The sequence below is a fragment of the Coloeus monedula genome (assembly GCF_965178545.1).
Source record: "Coloeus monedula genome assembly, chromosome: 5".
Classification (NCBI taxonomy): domain Eukaryota; kingdom Metazoa; phylum Chordata; class Aves; order Passeriformes; family Corvidae; genus Coloeus; species Coloeus monedula.
In genome coordinates, this window is record NC_138785.1 from 48,648,149 (window position 1) to 48,675,850 (window position 27,702).

The window sequence follows — 27,702 nt, forward strand, 5'->3', positions numbered from 1 at the left end:
GCCTTTCAGATATCCTCTGTCCACAAAGACCAGTGATCAGTTTCACCCTCAGAAACACAGCTCCACAAACAAGGGAGCAAAACGACAGGTGACCTGATAAAGTGACAAGTTTGGTGCTGGCAGCAATTACCTGACTCCATAGAACAAGAAACCCTGGGTAAAAACACATCCTGTATTTGCTTACATAGAGAAACAATAAAATTGAGTCTGCTCAAGCTGTTCTCAAACATATATGGTGAAGAATTAGAGGGAGAAAAAAATATCCACCCTCTTTCCTGTAACATATCCTATTACTTCCAGCTATGGTATGCTTAGATATTACTGGAAAGACACAAAGTACTAAATACCAACATCACAAACGTGGTTTCCAAACTGAGTGGGTCACTTAAATTATCTAACATGTTTCTCACAAGCAGGAAACATCCTTTGGACAACAATGAAGATGTCCTCATTGTTTAAGGGAAGCTCTGCATGTATACAAAAGGATCAGGAGCTAAAAATAGAAGACATTGCCAAGAGACCCCGAGATGGCACAACATTTTACATTGTCACATGCATTACATAATAAGGAATTCACTGCCTAGGTAAAAAAAGCAACACCTCTATTTAGTCCTACTAAAGTGTAATGATAGCAAAGGAACAAAGCTTTTTTTTTTTTTTTTTTTCTTTTTTACACTTCATTTTAAATAAAAGTTAGAACCAACTTTTCTCCCATTTCGGAAACCTTGTTATGCTGAGCATGACTGTTTTTAATTCTTCATCAGTGTGTTCATGTAGGTGCCTCACAACTATAAGTATTCAGAGGTACTCCATTATTCCCTTTGTAAAAGCACTGAAGTGTCTAATGTCCAGTTAATGAAAGAAGTCTATAAAAGTCACCTCTTTTTCTCCAGTATTATGAACATCAATTATCTGCAAATTGTTGTAAAACTCATTTAAGAATAAAATGTAGAATAGCAGCAGATGTAAATACTGTTTGAGTCAAAAATGCACACACTTCAACACATACTTACTGCGTATCTCCCAATTAAAAAATGCACTAGTTCCATTCGTATTTTGAAAAACCTATGACCAAGCTTTTTATTGCAATAGCAGCAATAGCACTCTGAAATTTCATGACATATGATACCTACACAAAAGCTGAAGTTGTTGCCAAAGCAAGTTCCCACCCTTGCTTGGCTGCATACAAAGCAGGTATCTGGCCAAGGTAGATACCAGTTTATCAAAATGCACGCATCTTCCCTCCCTCACAGTGATGGCAGCTCATTAAAGAAGAAAGTCACCAACTATTACACAGACATCCACAGTGTTGCGCAGCATGGGAGTTGCTCATCCTTAAACAAGGTAGTCTTTTTGGCTGCCAAGTCAGTTTCCAGCAACAAACCTTTCCTGTTGGTCCCAATAATATTTTATTTTCTTGCTCTAATTTGTCCGTTTAAAATATTTAGGAGTGCTCATATGAAAGTGATGAATAGGCACATAATTATGTCCATCTTTATAAGATCCAAACCTAAGAAAAATATTCAACAAAGCAATACTATTACAACATTATTTAACCCCTGCAATTAAATCATACAATTACTACCCTACTTCTGAATGTTCTAGGCAGTTTATTTCAGAAACATGCCCCAACCCCACTTAAGTGTAAATCAGATTCTATGAACCCTCTCCTACTAAAGGTCTTTCAGTACAACGGAGACAATTAATTATATTGATTCCACTGATGCCATAGGCAGTCTGCAATTGGAACTCCTGCTGACAAAGCTGAGGGTTGCATTTATCTACTCCAATTCTAAGCTTTTAGTCCTGATTTCAGTGGAGATGTAATTTAAACACCCATAGTATTAAAACAGTCAACCCTGTTACTAATATTGTACATCTCACTTTTGAAAATTATGGTGAAAATTGTAATTTTTCATTTTTAAATATGAAAGTTTTGACAACTGACTGTTATGGTAGACAGACTTGCAAAAGTAAAATGGAGTACTTATTCAAAATATCAGTGCAAAGTAATATTTAAGAGCAGTATCATTGTATTTCTAAAGAAGTAGAGTTAATCAGAAAAAGTTAAATCTCCTCCAATAGGGTATACATTTTCTGGCTATAGGGAGACAAAAGAAATTAGGACAAGATTCTGTACTAAAGTCAACTGAGAAAAATCTGAACGTGAATGCTAACTGTAGGCAAGTTCCATCATGTGGAAAAGTCTGAGCAAACTCCTGCTTAGACAGGAAGCCAGTGGCTGAGTGGTGCATAAAAAGTGAGTAAGCTCAGCTGTTGGGTGTATATGAGAAAGCAACAAATTCTGCATTATGCATGTCAGGAGTAGTAAACATGGCATTGCTGGAAATTATCCCTCTGTGGCAACATCTATCACTAACTTCATGACTCTTTCACTGATACTAATATTAGAATAAACACTTTTCTCCATATTTCTCTTCCTTATGCAATACCAGTGGTAAAATGACAGCAATTTAGAAATACATAACTCTTTTACATTAAACCTAGTCCTTTTCTTTTCCTTCTTGACACATGTAGCATACTGCCTCAGGCATTCTCTTGAATTTTTGCTCCAATTATATGTTAGGTTTTGAAATGCTTATGCAAAAAGTATTTAATGTATATATTGTAATTGGTATTCTAAATAACAGTATTTTAAGACCCCCAATCTCCAAAGTGCTGAGAACCATGGGAGATCTTTCATCATCTACAAAATGAGTCACCACACCACTTCGCAAATATCCCTATCAAACAATCTCAGAAATTAATCGCCTGGGTGAAATGAGCATTACTTGCAATTTATGCTGTGACACAGCAGACTGATTTTCCCAAGGTACACGCCAAATCAATCCAAAAAATGGAATTACAAATCAGAAGTTCTTGACTCCTACTCTTCTGCCCAATTGGGTACTGATCAGTGTCTCCCACTTCAGAAAAAAATCTTGTTCCTAGACTTCTCTTTTACAAGATGCCAGATACATCATCCCCTTCATTTCCTATGAGACACACTGACCTGGGATTGAAATGGATGTCCTCAGAAACTTGGCTGGGATCAGTGACAATTCTGTCATTGTCCACATAGCTATCCACATGATCTGGGATTCTAAATTTGGCCATCTGGACTTCTGAATCACTTAAACCAGCATGAGATATGCGGGCATAACCCAGCCTATCAAATATGAGAAGAGTTAGTTTGAAGAAATAACTCAAGGTAATTTCACCACATTCTTAATGAATAATGTATCTTTTTTCCTAAGAGTTATGCTTTAACTTATCAACACAATTTTCCATTTCTGTGAATATCACCTTCAAAAAAATGAAAGTGCTCTATAAACAGGATCATAACACCATGTCACAAGTAAAAAACTAAAAATCCCTAAGTGTTTGACAATAAAAATAAGTTTTATGTCTAAAACCTTTTTCTAAAAATTACAGCTTTAGAATATGAAAGCTGGTATAAGTTCACCAAATTTTCACTGAAAAGATTTCAATATTCAAGAAAGAAACTCAAGCATCAATTGAATGAATAATGAGAAAAATTCAAATTGCACATAGAGTTTAAGTTGGGCTTTTTTAGTTGCCTTTTTTTTCTTTTTTACTCAATACTGTTAAGACAGCTATCAAGTTACTCCAGTAAACACTGCAGAATTAGCATAGTTTATTCAGGTTAAGCTGAATTTCATTCTGGTCCATCCATCACCAAGAGAATGATTTACAAGAAATTTGGTATTAAAAGATATGGAGTGCATAGGTCCTGTGCCTCAATATGGGTCTACACAGTTCAAGTTTCCACTAAATCCAGCATAAAGATTGGCTGGATTAGATCAGCATTTTGCTTCAAGAAACCACAAGATCTTAGTTCAAAATTTGTATCTTCTGTGTCACATACGAATAAGGGTGTAGCCTTCACATTTTAGAAAGAAGTTGCAAAGCCAGAGCTTTGGGAAAATGTAGTTTTATGCTACTGAAGCAGAGTAGATCTGAAGGCTTTTGGCACAGAATGATGAAACCTGTAATAGTGTCTTTGCAAACTATATTCAGAAATACACCAGCTCTTGTGATCCTGAGATCACTGTTCCACATTATTTTATGATAGACCCAACTGCCCACAATAATTGTTCAGGGATGTAAGAGTCTTCCACAATCGCTTACAAAAGATTATAAAACTGATAACCATAAAGATACTTAAACCAACAAGTAAGTGATTCACTTTAACATACCTTATTACTCCACGATACATAATATAGCTACACCATCTGTCACGATCTGTACTGTCAATATCCTAGAAGTGAAAGGGAAAAAGGTCAAAGAAGTAAGGTAAGTGTTCATCTGGGTAGGCTTTAAATCAGTAACAATGTGTAAACTCACTGCAGAAAAATATTTTGCCTAAACATTGTAATAAGGTAGAAAGAAAAAACCTCACTGTTAGACATGGACAAATCAGACAACTTTTTGACATCTCTTAATGTGGAGCTCATTTTTAAAACAAAAGAATCACAGAATTAGAGGCTGGCTGGAGGTCACCTACTCCCAACCCTGGTCAAAATAACTTAGGTCGCTCAGGGCCTTATGCAGCTAACTTCTGAATATCTCCAAGGATGAAGGTTTCACAACTTCACCAGGCCCCTGTTCTAATGCTTGACAACCCTGCGACTTTTTATCTCTTCTGACATTTCCCTTGTGGTGACGGCTGTCCATTGCCTCTTGTTCTTTCACTGTGTAACTCCACCTTCTCTGCAAGATATCATGAGGTAGCTAAAGATTGTATTTGTAAATGGGCAGGTATTTTCTTCTCTGCCTATATTAAGTTACCAATTTGAAATATTAAGCTGAGTGTTTCCAATATGTATTTTCTCTAAAGATGCAGTGTTCTTATATTACCTGGACATTTCCATTTTTTATTAATTCGGTATAGTCTCTGGATCCAGGAGCTGAAGTGATGTATCCTAGAAATACAACTTGCTTAGAGCTAGTCTTCAATAGGTTTGAAACAGCTATTGCTTGGAGTTTTCTGTCCAAGTCTTCTCTGAAAGAAATGGAAAATACTTCAAGACATATACATTTTAGCTCAGAATCTTTGTGCTATGACATAGTAAACCACAAATTAATCTGGTACCATTTTTGTTGCTCAGTATTAGAGAGTATGAAAGTTCACAGAAAGCTCATTGATTCAAAATTATCACTATATCTGATAAAAACCACATGGCCATGGTAGATGTAATTCACATTCTCTTTCTATCCATTACAGGAACAACATTTTCTATTACTGTTTTGTTTTTAATACTGATCCCATCACTAGGAAATGTGAATGTTAGTGTTTTGGTTATCTAAGGCTTTGTGTCTGCTTGCACTTAAAACTTAACTGAGCTAGCACCCTGTGGTGCATAACGAAGAACTTACATGCTAACAAAAATTTTATGATGGATAGATCATGGTAAATATAGTCTTAAAGTCTGGGTCCCATAATTTATGAAACGTAACTTGAGTTATATCATTAGCATTACTTAATTACATTTGGCATGTATTCTACACCTCCTTAACAAGATTTACACAAGAGTTCCAACTTGACCAAAAGTGATAGCACAAGTGGGGCCTGGTAAAATACTTCACTGGATCCCAGTCCCTGTCCTTGGATTTGTCATAAAATAATGCAAAAGCAGTTCTCTTTCTATGATTCTCCATGTTAGTGACTTTAAACAGTTGTGTAAATCATGTTGTCCTCTTGATTTTGGTAGTCTGGGCTAAATAACATTGACAGAGAGAGCTGATTTTGGAATCTGTAAACCCAAAAGAAGACAACAATTTAAGTGCAGCTATGCTTTCTAAATAGTGGTGCTTCTGAGTGAAGCAAATGCATTAGGGAGAAAGAGCACACAGACAGCAGACAAAAAACCCCCCAAACACTTAAATAGAAGCCTGACCTAGGTATATATGAAGTTGCCTGCTCAGTTAGCTGCTCCTTCCATAATTACACCTCTCCAGAAGATGGGATCTTTTAAAGGCACAGACATAGTTATATTCTCACATTTTAAAAATTGTGGTTAAAAACAACCCTAGTTATCCAATATTCTGTAGTCTATGTCAACCCAAGAAGCAGAAAAAAAAATACTAAAAACTAGTTATGCGCAGTATTTAGTTACAAATTCATTCCCCTCTAAAAGACAATTTAATTTGCACTCATTTCCCATGCGTCTCCTCATATTTTCTCCTTCATCTTTATCTCATTTCTCTGCCAGGGGAGAATACAATGTTATTTTCTTCTACTTTGACAAACAATTTCTCAGGCTGGCAAGTCAAATCATCTGTGTGAGGCACAGAATTAAATTCCTATCTAGTGTTAAAAATGGGGAGTGATTTCTGGCAACTATATTTGTTTAGTAAATGGGAAAATCTATAAACAATTTGCAGGTTTGGTGCAATTTCTACACAGGGGAAGGAAATGGGATACAGAGAATTCCTATGGCTTTCTGAGCAGCTTCTTTGTGTTATAATATTCTGCACCCTACCCATAAATTTGCCTCTCCGTGAATTGTAATAATTTTTTTTAAATTCCAAATTTTACTACATAGCCACAAACATACTAGATATCCCATCAATTATATCAGAAATTACAGCTACATCGAGCATTCACAAAACTATCTCTTATTAATACACACAAGTAATCAAAACATTGTTTTCAAGAATTGAAATATATACCTTATTCTTTTCCATCACTTGAGTTATTTTGCTTTTCTGAATTCAGAGATCAGACTTCATACTTCCACTGCATACTCTCAGAAGGAAACTGATGGATATTTTTGCTGCTGTTTCAACACTGTCCTTTCTTGGAGGTTTCAGATTTTTTACTTTTTATTTTTAATAAATAACATTTTTCCATTTATGCTATCTATCTCTAACTATACCTATCTACACTCATTGTGGAATGTAACAGATTATTCCACATGCAAAAAGTCAGAAGGATGCTATCCCGCATTGAGATGCATCTGTAACCCTATCATTTGTTGTGACTTTGCAGAACAGTATCTTTAAATCTCTACTAATTCAGACAGTAACTTCAGCTGAGTTTTGCATGACACATTTGTCCTACTTAAAAAATGCTTCAAAATTTTAAACCAGTAGTTTAACCAATTTTAAACTGTCATACTATTTCTTCAAATGTGCCCTGTTAGAACCAGTATTACATACAGCACCAGATTTTAAACGGTACACAAGAGATCCCAGTTGTCCACAAATTACATTATGTGACTTCGTACACTATCGTTAAAAATAAATAAAATACACACTCTTCATTTCCGAAGTGAGCGACGACAAAATCAACCAGCTTCCCTGTGAAGTTGACAGTCAGGGAGATGGCTGGTGCAATCTCTCCCTCTGGAGATGGAAGGAGGTGATGGGTCGATTTTACAATTGGATACCTTGATAGTGCCATAATCCTAAATGAGGAGAAGCAAAAAGTTACATTTTGTGGTTCACAAGCATCAAAGGTGTGAACTAAGCAGGCAAATGTGAGCAGAAGACTAACAGTCATTTAACAAAATTATAAGACCAGAATACTAACCCTCTCTAGTGGATTTTTCTGAACATAGAAAGTTTCCCTCTAAAATACTGCTTAAGTACATGTCTAAAAATGTATAATCAAGTTAATTCCTACACTAAGAAATATTATTCCAGAAATATGAATTCTTTCTCTGAGCTTTTCACAATCTGTATTTCAGGCAAAACAGAGTTTTGTACTACCAGAAATTAAAATGTATTTTATTAAAAGTAGAAGTAGGTAGAAATACATCCTTAAAATGGGCGATTTTGCTTCTTTCAGCTTCTGTTTGGACATTTTGCATCAGGTTTTTCAATGTATTTCATTAATAAAATCTCAGAGAATGACTTCTCTGCCCCATTCTGCTTCAAACAGACAGGCTCTGGAAGAAGAAAGTTACTAAACACCCCTCACACATGGCAAAAATTAAATAGCCATTGCACCATCAGTGGGAAGTTCCATCTGCCACAGAAATGTGCATATCCCCCCGAAAAATAAAAGCCACATTATATGACACTATTTTTCCAGAGAGCAAAGATATTTAAAGGTATGCAACTGGTAGGTGGCCAAGCATTAAGGTAAAATTAGACAAAAAATAGCTGGTCAAATAGATAAGCACCTTTCTGTTCTCATTTCCCATTATACAGCCCAAGCTGGATTTAATGAATTGAAAATTTCTCATACCTTCTGATGCACTACATTTTCCAACTGCTATCACGTTTTTAAGTCTCAAATATAAAATTCTCAGAGCCCAAAACAAAATAATGTGAAAAGGGCATCAGATACAGTACTTCCAAATCTATATATTAAAGGACAGGATGCCAATCTCTGCATCACCAAAACCAAAGTAGGTTATAGGGGCAGGCACCAAAACCTGATCATGTTTAACAATGAGAAAATTCCATCCACATTGCATGGTAATGCTAATGAATCAAAGCCACTTCCTAAAAGACAAGATTCAACAAGTGATTATAGTGATTATTATTCCAACTATTCTTTGCTTCTGTATTAGTGCAGTTTGTATTGGGCAGTATATTTACATCTATTTACTGTCACTGTGCATGGGAAGATGACTCACCCCCAAGTGTGATCTCTTGTGCTTGGACCAAAATCTGTATAAAATCCTAGTCTTTCTCCTAGCCACATTGTTGGATCATGGTTTCCAATGAATGGCTTAGAGGCATCACTCTCTATAATAGTGATAAAATCTGCTTCTAAAATGGGTGGGAAAAAAGAAAAAAAATTTCACATTTATAACTGTTACCTATAAATGGGACTTACAAATAACTACATAATGTCATTATTTCCCTTTTGATTACAGAGGGATGGACACAAGCCCTTCAGGAGTCAGTCAAGGCAAATCAATGCTGGCCACAAAGTCATGCCCAAACTTCTGGCTATTGCAGGCCACACAGCCTCTGATGAAGACGTACTTAGTGTCTGCTTGCCATAGCTCATCCTTGGTACATAACCAGAGATACATGAGACTGCAGAGTACAGCTGGCCTGAAGAGACCTCATGCCATTTCAAAAGCATTAGAGATACTGCGCACACACAAATTAACAGCAAGTCTACTGCTTTCAACTCGATGAACAAACACTACATAGCACATCTGCACTTCCCTTCATCTACCAAATCCTATTGTGCTTCAAAGGGTCCTGTCCAAGACAGAACTGGATGCTGTTGCCAAAATAATTATTCAGCCCAGAGCAACCCAGCATCAGCCCCAGGGCATGGTAACAGAAGGGTTCCCAGCTCCAATGAATTGCTGACCATCTGCAGCCACTTCACTTTCCCACAGCACTCTGGTCCCTCTCTGTTTACATGCAGAGGTATGGTTTTGCCAGGGGAACATGATGGGTTCCCCTGTATTTTAACTTCAGGATACAGGAAGAACTATGCAGTCCCTCAAGGAACTGGTATCTAAGAAAGACCTGCCCATGCCTGAAGGAAGGTGGGAGTCTGCAAGCTGTCCACAGGATGGCTGAACCATCCAGACTCAGCTTGAGCACCAGGTCAGTACAGCTGCAGCAGCAGCAAGTGCTCCAAGTGCTCCCTTGTTGCTGCAGTTATGCCCCCCCTTGGAGTGTTCTCCTACACAGGAAGGGAAATAGTCACCACTTCACTCACAGCCCTTCCACAAGGAATTATGGCTACTCCATCCAGCAGCACTTGACACAGAAGATTTTTTGCTTTCCAAATCTCATACATAGCAGTGTAAAGCACTGTCAACAGGGAAAATGGGAGCTCAGAGCTCTTAAGTGGATTCCCAGGTTTTTCCTTCTACATCATTAGCATACATGCTGATCACAGGAACAGTAACTGAAACCATTAAGAGAGGTTGATATTGCATCCCTCCAGGGCAGACAGAAGTACCAGTCACAAAAGCCATTACATGTTGCATCTTCACTATTCCAACAGAGAGATGAGCCCAAGTAACGCACACCACCACACCTAAAAATAGACAACCCTTATCCTGAAGCAGATAGCCACTCTTTCCTCTGGGGTTCTCAGAATCAGGAACTCTTCTTACAGGAATTTCTAGCCTAATTCTGAATGCATTAACGAATGCATTTACTGACAATGTTAATGTAGTATTTTATATAACAATATACATGTAACATAAAACTCCAGAATACTGTTTCCACCTATTAGAAATTATGATTTATTAATTTATATTTTGGAATTTGCTGCCTTTTTGACTTACTGATTGTCTTTTTCAGAAGTGATATTTCATTTCCACAAAGAAATGCCAGTGGACATAACCAGGTAATCAACTTTTTCTAACATTCATTAATTTGAACTATAGGTACCAGAAATAAATCCATTCATTAAAATTCGTAAATAAATATGCAAAGATTAAATAAGCACCCAGACATGACTTATGTACAAGAATGCTCCAAATTTCAATTCATTAAATGTCCTGGCTGTTTTCTCATAACACCAGCCAGCCAGCATAGCCCAGATCTCTGAACCTTTGGTCATGGGACAATGGAGTGAACGATGCTAAAATCTCTTCTCTCTTCACTAATTCCTGCGTATCTCTGCCACAAAATCAAGACTTGCACAGGAGCACCTGTCAGTGCCTTTTCACTGCGTGGGTCTGTAAAGCCTCAGCTGCTCAGGAAAATCCTGTGGTGGACTGGAGAACAACAAATCCTGGAATGCGACGTTCCCTGATCTCCTGAACTGCCTTAGATCTTAAGCTGTCAGTCCCCTGTCTACCCTATCTCATGGGCATCACAGGAAAAAAATAACACCTACAAGCACTCCTGGCCAATTCCTTTCCATGCCCTCTGCAACAGCACTAATCTTGAGTCCAAATTCTTCGTTTCCTATAGCTAATTTTCCAACCAAAATCCTGCCCATGAGCAACAGTTTAGACACTCTTCTTTACAATAAAATCATGACAACCAAGCTACAATTGCTACTTTTCTTGTATACATTGCTCTGGGTCAATGATGGAAACCGACTTGTCTGTTTCTCCTCTGTATTCATTGTTTAGGGCATTTGAATTTCACACCCTTTAGGAATTATATAATGCTTCATATCTAAAAAAACCCACAGAGAACTTATAAAACATTGTATTTTATCTAAAAGGATATTTACCTTTGTAAATACCATTGTACTTTATCTAAAAGGATATTATTTATGCAAAGAATTTCTCCATAGACAAGTAACTCATCAGCAATATGAGAAGAAAAATCCAAGTGAGAAGTGTTTCCTCTGAATAGAAACCTCTTTAAAATATATTAAACAAATTATCACCTCTGCAAATGGATTTTTGACTGAAGTGATTGTATTGGAGCAGCTCATAGATTGAGGAGAAAGCCACTATAAACACAGGTTCTTGTGTTAATGCAAAAATGGCCTCAGTTACCAAGCAGGTGTTTTCAGTTCTGTCTCTTCAGATGAATCCTCCCAAATATAAATGAAGTGGGGAAGAAAACAGTTACCTGTCTGATTAAGCAAATTAGCTGATCCTTCCAAATTAGACCATCCTTCATTGTCATATCCAAATCTAAAAGGCCAGATCATAGCAGAGAAATCCCTTTTTGGAACCTCAAAAAATAAATGGAAAAAAGTTAAATACAATTTTAATTTTACGTATTATAGCTTTGCAGTAAATAACATCAGACACACGGTGCCATAAAAGAAATACAAGAGATGTTTTAACCAATATATTTTCCTAATAAAGCTGTGAGAATTACAAAAGACTAAATCTGCTATTAACAAGGGAATAAAGTCATCATACTTAAAATTAATTTGTACAAGTAACAGCAAACAAATGAAGAGGAAAGAGACAATGCATCTTTTCATCTTACTAAGAGGAACTACCCACTTTTTGCTGCACAATAACGTACTACAAATCTGAATTAATTGAAAAAAGAAAGCCACCTGTATAAATCTGTGCGTGTTTGTGAATCTAACACTAAACTCCCTAAGTGTTAACCATCTTGTTATTATCATTGCAATACTTACTTTCTTGCCAGATAGAAAACTGGAATCTTCCAATTTTTATCCGATTTCCATAACTAGTCTAAGTCAACCAACTTTTCAGAGACCTTCAATTCAGGGTTATGGTACAATATAGAACCATAGAATTACTTCATCTGGAAGAAACCTCAGGATGTTATCTGTTCAAACTTCCCCAACATGAGGTCAGGCTGCTAACAGCATTGTCCAGTTTGAATACAGTTCAAATAAACTAATTTATAAAAGTAATGTTCAAATTGAACATACAAGGCAAGAATCTCTCAAATTTTCATACTATTTTTTCCTTTGTAGCATCACTATAAATCTCCAAAGATCCAGACATTTCAATTCTACATGAATTTATAAATTAAATTTTTGCATCTTCATTTATGCATTAGTTTTTCTGAATACTTGGTCACAAAGATTTCTTCAGCAACAATTAACACACCTAAGCTATCACACACACACATTACTATATATTTGGAAGTTACTATTCTCACAAACATCCTACTCACCCCTTGGCCCAACTTCTTGTGGTAAGTTTTATAACGTAAACCTAATCCAAGCAAACCAACACCAACAAACAGCCACAATACTTGAAATAGAAAAACACAGAAAAAATGTTTTTAATGCAAGAAAAAATAATGTTATTATTGCTGTTAAACAGGACACCGTTATTCTAAGGTGTCCTATCCATAGAATGAGAAATGTGTACATTTAAGTGACACCACTAGATCAAGGCAGTATCTATGCATGCAGAATATGTATATGTGTGCAAATACACTTTCCAAAACACAACATGCTGAACAGGTAAAATGTACCAAAACTCCTTGGAATAGTTATGTAAAAATCATGCCTGCTGAAGAATTCGTTATAGGACATGAGTAAGAGCATCATGTAAACCCTTCAGTGTTTTCCTCTCTGTGTCCAAGTATGCATTTGTAGTACACAATTTTTATTTTGTATTAATACAACATGTGGAATAAAATTTAATTTACTTCGCAAGCCTTTAGATGTCAGAAAGACCTGACTCTTGCCAGACTTCCAGAGTGGTCATTTGTTTGACACACCCTTGGAAAGGCAGTGCAGCTTCACAGAAAGGACATTCAGAGCTTTCCCATTGCTCCTGTAGCCTTACAAATAACCACAGTGTGCACTTAAGAGCTTCCACCAAATTCCACCATTTGATGATCAAAGCCCTCTGCAGTTATTTCCTTTACCCAGTGGCATATGCTATCTACAACAATTTCAGTAACTCCAGTTTATTCTTTCATATATTTAAAAATATATTAAATTATTTTAATGCAAGTTTTCTGGAAGAGTTTTGTGCAAAATTTAAATACATTTTATAATGGTTGATGTCAGAAGGAAGGACATTACTTATATTAGCATGTTAAGGGATTTCATACTCTGCAAGACACAAAGGCTTTTAGAGAGGAAGCTGAGAAACAGTACAAGTCTGGGCATGATGAGAAAGTACAAGAAGTACTGTTGCAAAGTTACAGGATTAGTTGAGCAAGGGCTGTGCTTTGTGACAGGTAGGATTTTGAAATATTAATTTACTTTTGTGAAATGTTTCTTAGCAGTAATATTCAAACCACTTGATATGGTGCACATGTTGCCTCTGACACACAAACTCTCACAGGCCACATACTTTTGGCCCCTGAGTAAACAGGGTAAAGACCTCCATAAAGATTCCAGAAACAGCCCTGAAAAATTGTGAAGCACTTTTGTCTCATTTTTCCAAATGCAGCAAAATGTACCCAAGTGGCAAGCAATTTGTTTCAAAGTCACAGAAGAAGAAAAGATCCAGGAATTGGAATCTTCAGCATCCTGATCTCTGCAGCGTTACCATGCCCTAATGCCTAGCATTTTGTTCCTCTACCAAACTTCACACTATTGACAGACTTTTTTCTTTAGAAACAGTAAGCTGACAATGAAAACAAACCAGGGGCTCAAATGATTGTAGAGAAATAGTTGAAAACATTTGTATGATTTAAAAGCCAAAAAGTGATAAAACCTCAAATCAAAATTTGATTTTCATTTCTCTTCGAAATCTAAGGAAAGCAGCAGACCCCATATACATAATCTGAAAAGCTGGGATCCTTAAGCATAGTTTACAGGCAGCAGATGACAACGTTTTCCCGAGGATATGAAACACAGATTTTAAAAGAAACATTAAGATTTTAGTTAAAGGTTAGCTTTGCTGAAATTAGTTAAAATAGGTAGATAAGTAAGCCCAGCTGGAAGTAATTAAAAGTTAATAATTTGTTAAAAAGAGCCAGGCTTGAAATAAGCCTTTAAGATGTAAGTAACTGATTGCTAAATAACTGATTGCCTGCCACTTTTATATTTGTTTAGCTGTGCTTATAACGAGAAACAGAAACACTGATAAATAGATCTAAAGAAATGTAGACAATTACCAATTTTTTCCCATGTGAGAACCTATTCAGAAATCACAAAGAGAGGAACTGGAAGTTCACCAAGGGTAATTTGTATTGTCAAAGTACAGAAAGGTAGAAAGGTCAAATCGAGGGAGACTACTTTTACTTCATCTTCGAGACCACTGACCCAATTCAGAACACACACTACGCATGCTTAATGATATTTAAGCTAATTACCATACGAGGCGGAGAATGGGAGGAGTCGATGTTATAAATATGCACTTGTATTTTGGATATTCAGAACTTCTGTAGATAAATAGACTTTGTATTGGCTTGTAACTTTGCACTGCATATTAGGGAGCTACCCCATGCAGCTGCCTGGCGCTGGAATAAACATACACTTTCTAACTCTAAACTGAGTCTTTGTCCGTCTCAGTTGGGTATAGATATTAGATCAATGCCCATATTTAAATAAATCAGATAGGCCTGGTCTGAACACAGAGCCAGGCCCAAGTGCTGTGCTGTGATGTTGGCCACAGCAGGCCAGGATGGCCTCCCCACGCAGGAGTGTCACACTGTACAGCAGCTCTGGGCCAGCCCAGTCCCACCACACTGCCAGCCAGCCCTTTCAATGCTGTCACACTGAACTGCTTCAAGATTACCATACTGAATGGGCTGGGAAATCATTCACATCTTTTGCACACATATGTAAACCCCAAGGTTCAGAGAGGCCTCCTCCTCAACCACTAAAATGAAACCACAAATGAAGCCGAATACATTTTCACATTTTGGTTTTTGCCCAGTTTCTGGTCTTCGTTTAACACACTCCATTAGGAATAGCCTCTGTCAGTCACAATCACAGTGAGTCAGATTCTCCAGTAGTATATGTCATCATTGACCTGGAACTAGGGAAACACCAACTACGAATCTGTCTCTAAAACTAGTACCAAAAAAACATTTCTAAAACATCTGAGCAGAACACTCCACAGTGTTACCTTTTTTCCTCAGACAGTATTCCTAGCGTCATGGAGAAAAGGAACTAAAATTATACTTACATAGTTTAATATAGTTTTTACTCTTTTTGAAGAGTGGTTTTTGATTGCTTTTCACTTCAAAGACAGAGCTAAGGTCTTTCTTGGGTCCTGTTAGAAAGTCTACCCCAATGCATAACATTATAAAACCTGTAAAAATATAAGTAATTAGTTTTGTCATAGGCCTTTAACATTTAACATTGCTCATAAACACATCTTTTATAAACTCCCAGCTGTTGTGTTACAACACAACAACCTTATAGCTCCAACAACAAAGATGATTCAAAGCACAAATGCAGATAAATGCCACACTTAATGTGGCAATGCAGGAACTATGAGATTTATGGACAGCACTCTCAAGTAAAGACTGATTTGCAGCACAGTTTCAGGGTATTATATCAAAAAGGCTAACACATGGTAGATAAATTAAGCTAAAATCCTTCCAGGCAGTATTGATGGCTACAACTCTCAGCTGGGCCCACTGTTTTCGAAGTTTACTGAAATTAACCTGGACAAGAACAACTGAGTTACACCTCCATATAACAGAACCTTGATATAACAGCTTGATGAAAAAAGTCCATTGATGATTGCAGTATCTACTATCTTTGACAATGAACTGCTCTGTCACCAAGATACAAGTAATACATTTTTCATATAGGAACTACAAAAGCAATTGCTCAACATTTTGTTCTAAAACTGCACAAGCAGACTGCAGCAGGCTGTAAGGCCAATTTAGCATGGCAGCAGCTTGTATCCTGGAACTCCAGAGCCAACAGAAATAGTTCTGCTTTTTAAGAACAGACAACTAAATACACCTACAGATACATTTTAAAAGCTAGTAAGCAACTTCTGTGCACTAACTGTTGCAATGCATGGGGAGGGTATCTTTTCAATAAATAGCTCAGACTGATTATAGTACAAGGTCTTTTCCAATCCCTTATGAGATAAAGGATCCAATTACCTTCAAAGAAAGCAGGGGGGGATAATGAATTGGATAAGAGCTCTGCTGGAGAACATATATGCCCTTAATATCTTTGTGGCATAGTTAATTATAGAAGCCATGCTTTACTTCAGAGTAATAGCCAACTATTAGTCAGTATTTTTTTATTGCCTTTACTTGTTACATTAGTTGTAGTGAAAGTTTACAAACCAGGACACTGGGTCTAGTGCAATGACTAAGGGGGCACACACAAAACCTTTCTCAAAGGGAGACTGAGTCACAGCCATTAAAGTTGATGAAGACCAGGAATCTGATCCCTCAGCATTATATCACATCACAGTAAAGCAGCACAGAAGTTCTGAATATAATGATCTTACTTTCATTGTCACTTTTCCTGGTGCAGTTCCCTACCCAAACTGCAGCAAGAGAAAGGCAGGATATTGGACAGGAGAAGAAAGCAAGAAATAGCACTTGCACCTGAAAGAAACCAGAAGAAAACAAGCAGTTTTCCAGAAAGCCAAGCTGTAAGGGTAAAAGCACTGCAACAAATACACAGTCTCATGGTATAATCTTTGATAACCTATGGGATGGCATCAAAAAGATAGAAACTGGATGGAATTTAAACTCACGTAGTGCCATCAGCTGAGATGTGTTCCATTTACAGTTTTCTTTACCAAAGAAAAAATTAGGGCCATCTCTGTGCTACTACCCAGTGATCATGCCAGGTAAATTAATCACAAGTGTGCATTTCAAAGGAAGCAACAGAGAGGGATTTTGAATGAAAGTATTTCTTTTGTCAAAGCATTACTCAAGAAAGTATTTGACACTTCTCTACCACATGCTTTTTTCATATAACTTAAAAAAATAAATTTAATTAGTTAAGATAACTGTTTCTAAATACTCCTCAGAGTGCTTTCAGAACAAATAAAATAATGCAATAATGGAACGAAACTCTTTTCAAACCATAATGAGCTCAAATCCACCATCTGATTGCTGTAATATAAGTAATACACATGGAGAGTAGGAAACTGGAATGACACAAAGTGGTTGCAAAGACATTTATGAAATCTAAAACCTTTGCAGCAACAAGTTAAGCACAGCGTTCATTACTCCTTTCCAAATAAAATATAGGCTAATGCATAACATTTTAAAAATGTGCCACACAATTAGCCCAAGACAATGTTTGGCATTGTTAAAATATAGTTAGTGAAATATGCCATTGAAACATGTTAGTACCTATTGCAAAAATATTTCTGGAGACAAAACCAGGAAGGGTTGGTTTCCTTTCCACCTCTCCACCCTCATCAAGTGATCATTTTGCTAAAGCCTTTATATTTGCTCAACTTAGTTCTTCCTTATTTGCAAATACCTGACAATTTCTTTTCTTCGTGTCCTGGTCACATGTTTCTGATGCTACAGGCTCATCAAAATTCCCCCCAAACACACTGGTGTGTCCACAAAACATAAGGGAGGGACACATGGCAAAGAAGCTCAGGTCTCAAATGTAGACTAGCTAGATCAGCAGGATGCTGCACTTTGCTCTGCAGAGCAGGGCTAAATAATGCACTGAATTCTGTTACAGTCTCAGTAGCTACCCAATTACCTGAGGCACTGCTACCTTAGGTAGCCAGCATATTTGTACATTCACACCCTGGATTGCAGCCATATTTTTAGGGTGACTGATTAACAGATCTCTTCCTCCACTGCATACTCAGTTATCAGACATTTTTTCACTTTGACACTTCCCCTTAACTGAATTCCATTTTCTGTTCACATTTTAGACTATTTCTAACAGTAAAGAAACAAGTAGATTATTTTTTGCATGTCTCATTAATTTTTGCTCTGAAACTTTTGCCATAGTAAATCAAACAGTAACGGAGCATTTGAAAAGACTCTTTATACACTAGATACATTTCCATATTTGTATTTGTTCATTATCGCAAATGTACCTAAAAGAAGATGGGAGCTTTCTCTAATGTAAACTCCTCCAGGTACAAATTTATAAGCTGTACACCACACACAGAAGAATAATTCAAGAACATAGGCAAACATGGCTGTACTCATGGCTTTCCCAGGATGCAGACAGCTAACAAAACGTCCAGCTAGTTGAGGCCACACACACATAGTAAAGATACCAAGGATGTTGCCTGCAACAGCAGCACTCCAGGTATGTAAATAAAGGAGACCAGCTGAAGATGCTAAACCTGTGAAGGGACAAAAAATAATAGAGTAAGTCTCAATCAGGTATATTATCTACAACATTCATTTTAATATTCTGTCTAGGGAAAAAATAGAGTCTGGGAAATATAATTGTGCTTTGCAGCCATGAAAGCTGCATCAGTAGAAGGACAGTTACTCACGTAGCCAAAGACAGCCTTTTATCTTTCGCAATATCTCATTCTTATAACATTGCCTATTCAGCTGAAAACAGTATAGCAAAAAGACAACAGAGAAACATCATCAAGAGCCAAAACTGAACAGATTTTCTTACAGAGTTCTTCAGCACAACAGAGAAATGATGCAGTTCTTAAGAGAGTAACAGGTTTGCCAGTTATGAACCTCTTTTACCATAATACAGAAAGAATCAAAAAGGTTAATATGAAGAGAAAACATATCTTTTCCTGATCTTCTCTCCCTGTAGATAACCATACTGGGCAAGAAAGCAACTATTAATCTTTTACTAACTGCAAGATCCTTGACTTACCATGCTATCTTTGATTTGGGGATTTGACCCCAAACAGAACATTAACAACCACAGAAACTCTCTATAGCAGGACAACTTCATTTTAAAACATTATTATAGGTAAGAATATTTACTAACTGTCACACCATGAAAGCAAATGTATAGAAACACTTTTAATATTTAACTCTTATACATCAAGGTTCTGAGCATTTTAGAATACACTGTTTGAATCAACTAAAGAACCTTTCTGTACTTGTCTTAAATAATCAGTGTGTATACATCAAAACTCAAATGTTCATGCTTACATTACAATCCACACACACATTTCTTAACACTAAAATCTGCGTGTTCATACTATTTTACTGCCTGCAGAACTTGAAAAATAAAGAGATAGGAGGTAAGCTTGTCTCCAGGTGGACTGCTTGTCAAATTACAAGTTATTTTGCCTTCTGTGGAATTGAGAGGCTTATGTCATCTCAACCCCATAACCCTAGATATGGCCTTATAATAGCATCACTAAGGTTGGAAAAGGCCTCTCAGATCATCAAGTCCAACTGTTATACAATGTAGATGCTCAGAACTGAGATGCTGGTCAAGGGAACAGAACCTGAGCAGGGGCTTCTGAAGACAGTAACACTGCTTGCCAATAGCCTGGAGATTTGGCCTGTAATCCTTAGTCAACTGGTCAGACATACTGTACTATAGTCAGTGGCAGAGAAAAGGAGGCTTTGATTAGCCACACTTTTCTGAGATGTGCTGTAAGGTCAGAGGACTTGAGTAAAGGGAATAAGGTAACAGACAAAAATTCTGCTCAGGATTTGCACCTACCTATGAGAAACAAGGCAAAACTGATGACAGAAGACCAGCTCCAAAATGAAAGCATCAGCCCATGAGCAAGGCCCAGCAGAACTGTACCTCTAAAACAACCATAAGGGAAAAGAAAATATACAGTAACATGATTTTAAAAACACCTGGCATTGAAAAAGAAACCTCTAGATACACAGATAAGGGTCCTAGGTAATATATTATAGTTCTTTTACTTTAAACAGAGCTAAATTTTGCTCACACCCAACTACATTTTCTCCCCTTTATTGGATGTAAAAATATCCATCTGAAAATAATGGTAATTTATTGTAATGTATAAGTGAGGTGTGTTCAGCAGCAAAAGCAGTCCACTGAAATCCAGGTACAAAAGGCAAAAACAACTCAGAGAAAATGAGAGGGAAGAATCCACCCCAAACAGAAGTATTTTCTTCATGTCAAATAAGGGATCCTACAGTATCTAACACTGCTATCAGTCTTGGGTAGCTCTTTTGTATACGAATTACAAATTATAAACTCTGTCACCTGCCACCACATGTAGTTGACTCAGAATAACTAATTTGGTCTCTTCCTAGATTTTGGAACCTGAATGAACCACACACAGCATTAAGACAACATTCTTACTAATCAAAACTTCTACAGAAGTATATCTTTTAATACTGCACACAGTTTATTTATGTGCATGCATCCCTGATCATCTCTCTGAAGCCTGAACTGGTAGACTAATTTACTGCATATTATAGATGTACTGCATTCATAAGTCCTTGAAACTCATCTAAAAATTGTTTTGCAATGTGGCAAACCAAGATTTTAGTGCTGAAATAAAATAATTCTGTATCAGAAAATGTTAAGATTTCCAGGTCTGGACAAAATGCTCAGAGATTATCTGAAAGGAAGAATGAATCCTCTGTGTGAAGTACCTTGTACCCGCTTTTTTCTATCTAAATTCTTATACCATCATCTGGTTGAGTTTTAACTTGTCACCCACTACAGCACTGGATTTTGATTACAATTTTGAAGTAGTAGTAGTAATAATAATAATAATAATAATAATAATAATCCACTTACCCATATGGATTAGGATCTGGACCTGTATGTGGATGTCCACTTACTGCCCATCTAGAAATTAATGAAACCTCCCCAAATATCCACAGAGTGAGGAACATGAGGCTGCCAAAAGCAATCCCTGATAAAAACCAATGAGGATGGGAAGCAGTCTGTCTAACCACATTACCAGTTTTGTTTGTTCCTTGTTTACTCTTGTCTCCACCTAGAATAAGAATAGAGATACAGCTAAGCAAACTGTCAAATCCTATTAGCAAGAGTTTCTGAGAACAATAAATAGCCAAAATCACAAATTTACCAGAATAAATTACATGCACAAAAGCTAATTTATCTGATTAGGATTGCGTTATCAGAAATTGATAACACCAAAAAAAATTTAAAATCTCTACTAACAATCTTAGGTCTGTCAAAAAAATATACTCACCATAAGTGCACAAAAATTACAACCTGCCCATCTGATTATTCTCATAATATTGGAATTTAAATATTTAAATTTGCTTTGAAAATCAGCAGAAAACTTACTAGAATTTGTTCAGAGGATTCTGTTGACTGAAACTCTAAACTCTGATAAGAACAAAACCTGACACTTCCAAATAAGCCAGAAATAAACTCCTTCCTTCTCCTTTTTCCCATGTACTTCAGAACCTCTCTCATCTAAGCAGAAAGCAGCACCTTTAATTGCATAGGTATATCACTTTGTCACCCACAAACAAGACAGATTTCCTTCCTAATCTCCTGCAGCAGATTCCCTTTCTAAATTCTGGTGAAAGCTCAGGCTTAATTTCTATCATGTAATGCAAACTTGCAAACAATATGCATTATGCTAATTTCTACCCACTTACACATAGATAAGGTTTTATCTTTCAATTAATTCATCATGGTTATACTGAGAAGGAAGGAGATTCTGAGGATTTAACATGAGCTGCCTTAACTAATCAACCCAACCTTGCTCTCTTCCTTGGCAATACCACCTCCACAGTTTAGCCTGTGCCAGCCCCCACTGCTGTGTACCCCATACAAACACTCCAAGAACTTGGGAAAATTTTAACCAGTACAAGCTGTCCACTCTTCCAATTCTTTCTGTTTATTTTGACATATCAGCTGCTCCCCAACTTTGTCCTGTCTCCCCTTCTCTGTCAAAGGATATGCATTGGCAAAGAAACTCAAAGTGCAAACTGAATTAACACACTAACAAAAATACTATAGATGTTTCATGCTGGAAAGACAATAACCCATTCTGGTTTTATTGGTCTAGCTTATGCCTTTGTTTGTGTTACTGTCATATTATTGACACTGCAAGTAGGAAAAAGAGGCAGTTCCAGTACCAACTTACTACACCTTGTATGAATTGTGATACCAGTTCTGCCATGTTATGGGAAGACGGAAGTACCCCATGGCTTCTAAAGCCTGCAATGCTCATGCATCAGGTCAAAAACCAGACTGTGTTGGGGAAAATAATCAAAGAATGAAAACCCAGTGACACATAGCCAGGTATACTTTAGGTTCTTTTCATAACCACCATCTTTGCTGTAATATACTTACCTGAATGAATTTGCTCCACTGCTGCTACAAAACCAATTGTCAGTATGATAGTATTGGCAACTTGTGAGCTCCAGACTGGATTAAGTGATGTATACCAGATACGAAGAACAAGGAGCATTATCTTGCCTAGCATGAAGCCCCATATTCTGATGAACCTGGAAGAATCAGTTTTTGAAATAGTGAGGCATTTGGGGAAAAAAATAAATCTTAACTTCTAGGGGACAAGAAAAAAAAAAAAAAGAAAACAGTTTTTAATATAAAGAAACATCAGTTAAGTTCCATCAGTATAAGAAAATACCTTTGTACACTGTTTCCTGACCACCATGTTACTGTTTGAACCAGCAATGAAGAAGAAACACCAGCAGCCAAGATGAGTAGTCTAATTGAAGCATTTGGTGCCTGGTATGATGCTAAGCTTCCTACAAACAAATACACACACACAGAGGTTGCTTTAAAGGGCAGTAGAGATCAGGTAATGAGGATTTCCTGTACATTAGTTCAACCTTGTCTGTAATTTGAATGGCTATACCATTCATCTGAAAACACATGACACTACACATTTTTAAACAAACCAAAGAAATGTAGGTATGCATAGAAACTGGGTATACATGACTCTATAGCAGTTATCATTTTCAAAGAAAAAATTATATGAAGGAACTATCCAACAATCCAAGTGATTGACCTAATTTAAGTACTTATGGTGATCGATTCCATAAAGAGGATATATGGATAAAACATCTAAGCATACAGATAGTCCTCAATCATGCACTTAGATAACTCAAAAACCATAAAGTTTTATGTACGGTGACTGCTCCTGTCTAAAAAGGATATGGCTTTTGCCACAGTGTACTTACTTTTATAAGTGGGCTGTGGCAAAAGCCACGTTCTTTATTAGACAGGAGCAGTCACCAAACACAGCACAGGGATTAGTAATCAACTGCCTTAGCAGGGGTGAACAAGGCTTTCTCTGGCCCTGTATCTGGTCTCAGAGTGGTCACTACCAGCCTGTGCCATCTCATTACTGAAAACTGCCACTTTCCCAGTCACTGAAGGAGAGCATGCACACATATCTTTGCCATTTCCCAGGGCACAATGACCTCACATTATCAGCAGTTTTAAACTCTGCTAACAGGCTTCCAATTCAAGTGACTATGGACCACATATATTCTCTTCTAATCTCAGTCAGTGTGGCAAATTCTGGCCCAGGACCAATGACCAACAGCAGAAGAAGCAACACTGCTATGCTACCAGCCATTTGCTAAGTGAGCATGAGCCAAACTTGAAGAGACGTTAAGCAAGTAATGTCAGAAATGGAGCTGCAGATTCTGGCAACACATGCTAGGAATCCTCCAACTGTTTACCTGCTCATTCTGCTCAGAGTAAAAGATGCAAAGCTTAGAGCCAAGATGATAAAGAAGATCAATCTGAAGTGAAGGTGTACTTCTGTGGACTTCAGCAGAAGTTGCATGTACAGTACAGGCAGATTTCTGTCCCTAAATTGTGCTGGCAATCCATAAACCTGCTTCTTCAAATATTTCATCATGTGGGCTACCCTGATTAAAGCTAGCATGGGTTTGCCAAGTTAGAGCTGACACACCTTTTGTTGCTGGGCAAGTACACCCAAGACTTAAATATATCTATCCAAACACCCAAACTTAACATATATTGTCTGAAGACACAAATGCAAATAGACACTACTCAGGGTACTTTGTTATTGCTTGTTTGTTTCCAAATAGAACATAAAACCAAGTAGTATGAAAGGATACAGAAATTAGAAGTTGCAGGGAAAAGAAAGCTTCCAGAAAAGGCAGAAAGAAACAGAACATAAAAAATAATTGTTTCACTCACAGAAGACTACTTTTATAATAGCCCCAAGCTGTTCTGTAATGTCTTGTCCATACCCATTGTCACAATACAAAAAAGCACCTGTTCTGCTGGTATTTGAGTGATACTGAAAACACCTTTCCTATTGGGCATCACTCATACCAAATTGAAATTCTGGTTTCGGCTAAGCATGAGGAATTTTCATACTATTTGATAGTGAAATTGAAGACTGCGTAGAATGGGGCGGAGCATGCATGGGGTAGATTGTTCTGCCTGACAGTTCAACAAGTCCCAGAGGAAGGCCATGGCCTTTCTGAGAAGGAAAACAGATCAAAAAGAGAATGAGTAAGAGTGTCTCAGTATGAAGGAGGAAAAAAGCAGGAAGAATTGAGAAACAGCAGAATCAGTATGATGGGACAGAACTAACATAAAAGACCGTCACTGCTCTTTATTTAGCAGAACAAAAATTTATTTAGCAGAACAAACACTTTTAAGGGATTTCCATTGCTTTTGAGAAAGTGAACTAATAAACACAGCAAGGTGATCTGAAGGACTAATCTTAAATAAACATGGCAAACTTTGTGTTATTGTCACATCTGAAGGAAGGTAAGGTGCCATTTTAAATGCTCACACTCACTCCCAGTTTCTAAACTAGAAGATCTTGGAGAAAGCAAAAACACTGAGCACTGCTGCAGGAAGATGAAGATTCTGCTCACTGAGAAGCTTATTACAAAACAACAGAAAAAGCATTGGGATGGATATAATGGGAAGAATAGGAAAAGTAAAGAACATGGTAAGACTATTCTTCATCAAAATCAATGACAAAAAAACTATGCTCAGTTCTAGTATTTTTCTAGAGATAAAGAACAAGAATTCTTTTTTAAAAAACTACACAAGGAAAGTAAATAAGATGATCTTACTCCGTCTTCTAACAGTAAAAAACTATAAGAAAAGTGATTATCTGACTATCATCTTATATTAACAAATGAGGAGCCAGGAAACGCTGCTTCTAAAACACAGTAGCAGCATTTTCACCTCTACACAGGACGGAGACCCTTGTCTCCTGCAAGTTCATCCGGAGTGGGAAACTCTTTAGCAGTAACTTGCTTCTGAACGTGGTTGTAACTGCCAAACCTTCCCCCAAAAAACTTTCAAAAAATCAACAAGAGCTAAGATTTGCACCAGTTAGCTGAAGACCAAAGAGGGAATCCCAGCAAGTCTATGTTTAAGGAGGAGCCTGTGGAATGGGTAATGGGGCATCTTTTTCCTGAGTTTAAGATGAAACTTTCTTCCTGTGCAACTGACCGTATAAGGGTTATTTCATATTTAGAATGAGCCTATAACCCCATCATTATGCTAGAGAAAAGCAGATAGATTCAATTTTAAAAATACATTCCTAGAAGGAAAAGACTGCCTCAGAAACTAAAAAAGGATATTTCACTCACAGAAGACTACTTTTATAATAGCCCCAAGCTGTTCTGTAATGTCTCGTCCATACCCATTGTCACAATAAAAAAAGCACCTGTTCTGCTGGTATTTGAGTGATACTGGAAACACCTTTCCTATTGGGTGTCACTCATACTAAATTAAAAGCTCCTAGAAATAAAAGTGAAATGAGATTTTTCTGTATTTATGCAATACAACTGCTGCAAAAAATACTTCTCTGACTATAGTTAAAAGCTTGAGAGGATAAAAAAGAAACCAATAAAACATGAGTATGGGGAGAGCAAGAACTTCTCACTCCTGTCTCTTTTTGTAATCACCTGAATTCTAAGGCAATTTGGACTGTTGGTTCTTACAGATAGATACCAAAATGGAATCTATAACTCACTGCAGTACGTACTTACCAACCATAGTCAATCTCAGAACGGCTAGGACATACTTATTGTTAGCCAACCTCCAAAAAGGGCCTATTGTCAAGAATACTGGAGAAAAGAAGGCAACAGCAAAAACTTCTAGGCCCGTGAGTGCCAGTGTCTGAAGGGGGAAGTAGTAGATCATTGGTGGCAGTGCATGGTAAAGAGACCAAGAAATGTAGCCTAAAAAAAAAAAACAAACACAAACCAAAAACAGAAAACCCCATCACGTATTTTCAGCAGCAAGATTTCTTGGAGATTACTTTAAAAGTACCATTTTATACTTCTGCATATAGACTATCAAATGTACTGAAAGTAGTTCAAGCAACAACAGCCACTTTCAGTGAAGAAATATTTGGTTATTTTGAGTTAAACAAACACATTTTCCGAGGAAATAGAATGATGAGAATAAAACAGCTCTTCCCCCACTCAGACAGCAGTTCTTTGATCCTCAGTGAAGTGCTCAACTTCGGAAAGGATTAGTGTTCAGAAGGCTGGCTAAATAAGCAGTCCACCCACACTCTCAGGGCTCCTCAAAGGCAGACTGGTGGCTAAAGGAATTATTCTAGTAAATCGGTGTGGTGTTCTCCCATGGAGACACCTTATCCAGGCACACCAGCACAGCGCTGTGAGTTTCCGTGCTCTGCAGGAGATGCATCAAGCGGGCGATACCGCGGGTGCTGGGTATGGCGACCACCCTCGGCGCCCTGCCTTGAGCAGGGCAGCACAGCACCGGCTCTGCAACACCTGCACAAACACTTGGCCGGGAGAAGCAATAAATTCTAGGCTGATCCAAGAAACAAAAGGCATTCCAGCGCTAGAGGAAAAAACGAGCCCAAAGAAGCACACTCAGATGTGAGCACTATTTACTCGTTGCAGAGGGGAGCCGTTCATGGGCGACACGCCTGCCCGTACGGTGAGCCCCGCGACACCCTGCCGGGGCTGCCCTGCCACGGCCGGTCCCGGCTGAGCCCCCCGGGTGCCCCTCACCGCGGCCCCTCGCCCCCAGCAGCCCCGTCGGGCGCCACCGCCGCCACCTACCCAGGAGACTCTCCGAGAGAACGGCCTTCCACAGGGGAAACATCGCCCCCGGCGCTGCCCGGCTGTGCAGGGGCTGCGTCCCTCTCACCGGGAGCCGAGTCCCGAGTGCCCGGGAGGGCGCGGCTCCGCCGCCCGTCCCGCCTCACAGAGCCGCGTCCCCGCGGCGGGGGCGGGCGGCCCGCTCGGCCGGACCGTGTTCTTCACAGCCCCGCCGCGCGAAACGGCCAGGAGATCTCGCCCCTCCACTTATGTGTCAGCAAAGGAGCATTTGTCCCCTGAACAGTCACACCAGCAAGAAAAATAAAAGCAAAATGTTGTCATCGCACAAGCTGGCGGGGAAAAGAGGAGCTAACCCACTTGGCGGCTTGTATAAACACATGGTTGGTTACGCGGGGTTCGGGGATGTCCGAAATAGTACTGTGCTCACCTTTGTGAAATGTGAGTTGTTTTATAGCAGAGTAAGGACAATGCTGTCTACAAAAAGCACCAAAAGAAGCATTTCGT

At 37.9% G+C, this 27,702-nt stretch overlaps 1 protein-coding gene across 1 annotated transcript; it reads right to left on the minus strand.

Moving 5' to 3' along the window:
- Positions 1-894: 894 nt before the first annotated feature.
- On the minus strand, positions 895-27,289 carry CWH43 (cell wall biogenesis 43 C-terminal homolog). The gene is made up of 16 exons (XM_082282644.1): positions 27,199-27,289; positions 26,149-26,340; positions 22,776-22,896; positions 22,478-22,632; positions 20,939-21,140; positions 19,877-19,965; positions 18,315-18,569; positions 15,450-15,575; positions 12,526-12,605; positions 11,491-11,596; positions 8,613-8,748; positions 7,284-7,433; positions 4,882-5,026; positions 4,221-4,282; positions 3,014-3,169; positions 895-1,510 (listed from the first exon to the last, which is right to left on the minus strand). Exons 1-16 carry the CDS (start codon positions 27,239-27,241, stop codon positions 1,423-1,425), a joined length of 2,106 nt encoding a protein of 701 aa, XP_082138770.1. The 5' UTR covers positions 27,242-27,289; the 3' UTR covers positions 895-1,422.
- Positions 27,290-27,702: the final 413 nt, after the last annotated feature.